Source organism: Antrostomus carolinensis, unplaced genomic scaffold (genome assembly GCF_000700745.2).
Source record: "Antrostomus carolinensis isolate BGI_N321 unplaced genomic scaffold, ASM70074v2 scaffold49233, whole genome shotgun sequence".
Lineage (NCBI taxonomy): Eukaryota > Metazoa > Chordata > Aves > Caprimulgiformes > Caprimulgidae > Antrostomus > Antrostomus carolinensis.
Window position 1 is genome coordinate 420 of NW_010306800.1, and position 953 is coordinate 1372.

Sequence of the window (953 nt, forward strand, 5' to 3'; positions counted from 1 at the left end):
CCCCCCCCTCTTTGCCCCCAGGTTCTCCGCGCCCTGAGTCTGATGCCTGTCCCGCCCTGCCATGAGTCTATGAGCCCCCTCCGGATCAGCGTGGGTGGTCTGCCTGTCCTCGCGTCCATGACCAAGGGTGCTGATCCCCGCTTCCGACTGCGCTGGAAGGCCATCGTGCTGTCGTCAGCCTGCCTGGGGTTTGTGCTGCTGCTCTTCTGCCTGCACCGGTCCTCCCCGGCACGGCCCCTCCCACCCAATCCTCACAACTGGCAGCTCAGCCTGCGGGCAGGGATGACCCCTTCCCGCTGTCCCCGCCCCAGAGAAACCCCGAGGGTGTGCGCTACCGCATCGGCGTCATTGCGGACCTGGACACGCAGTCCCGGGGCTCTGAGGAGCACACCTGGTTCAGTTACCTGAAGAAGGGCTACCTGGTGCTGTCGGACAGTGGGGACAGCGTGACAGTGGAGTGGGACAAAGACGAGAGCATGCTGCAGTCCCACCTGGCTGAGAAGGGCAGGGGCATGGAGCTCTCCGAGCTGGTCGTCTTCAACGGGAAGCTCTACGCCGTGGACGACCGGACAGGGGTGGTCTACCAGATTGAGGGCAACAAGGTGGTGCCCTGGGTGATCCTCCCGGATGGGGATGGCACAGTGGGGAAAGGTGAGCTCCCCTGTCCTGCCCTGTGGATGCTGAGCAGTGAAGCCCTTGGCTCTTTGAAGCTCACCGGGGTGGGGTGCACCTTTTCTGGGACCCCATAAGCCTGGCCAGGAGCAAATCCTGCCCAAGGACTGTCTGGCTGCGTGGGGGAAAGCTGTCTCCAGGACTGGGCTATCTGGTGTGGCGTTTGGGGGAGTAGGGGCCGGTCTGGTGTCCGTGTGCTGGCCGAGTCCCGGCTCATGCTGTTCTCTCCGCTGCAGGCTTCAAGGCAGAGTGGCTGGCGGTGAAGGACGAGCACCTCTATG

The 953-nt window shown here is 64.2% G+C and overlaps 1 protein-coding gene across 1 annotated transcript; it reads left to right on the top strand.

Moving 5' to 3' along the window:
- Window positions 1-42: 42 nt before the first annotated feature.
- CANT1 (calcium activated nucleotidase 1) lies at window positions 43-946 on the top strand (the record flags this gene model as incomplete). Its single annotated transcript, XM_010165227.2, is given in 3 exon segments — window positions 43-277; window positions 280-651; window positions 909-946. Coding segments are annotated over 3 exon segments (645 nt in total), but the record flags the coding sequence as incomplete, so codon positions are not given.
- Between the last annotated feature and the right edge of the window lie 7 nt (window positions 947-953).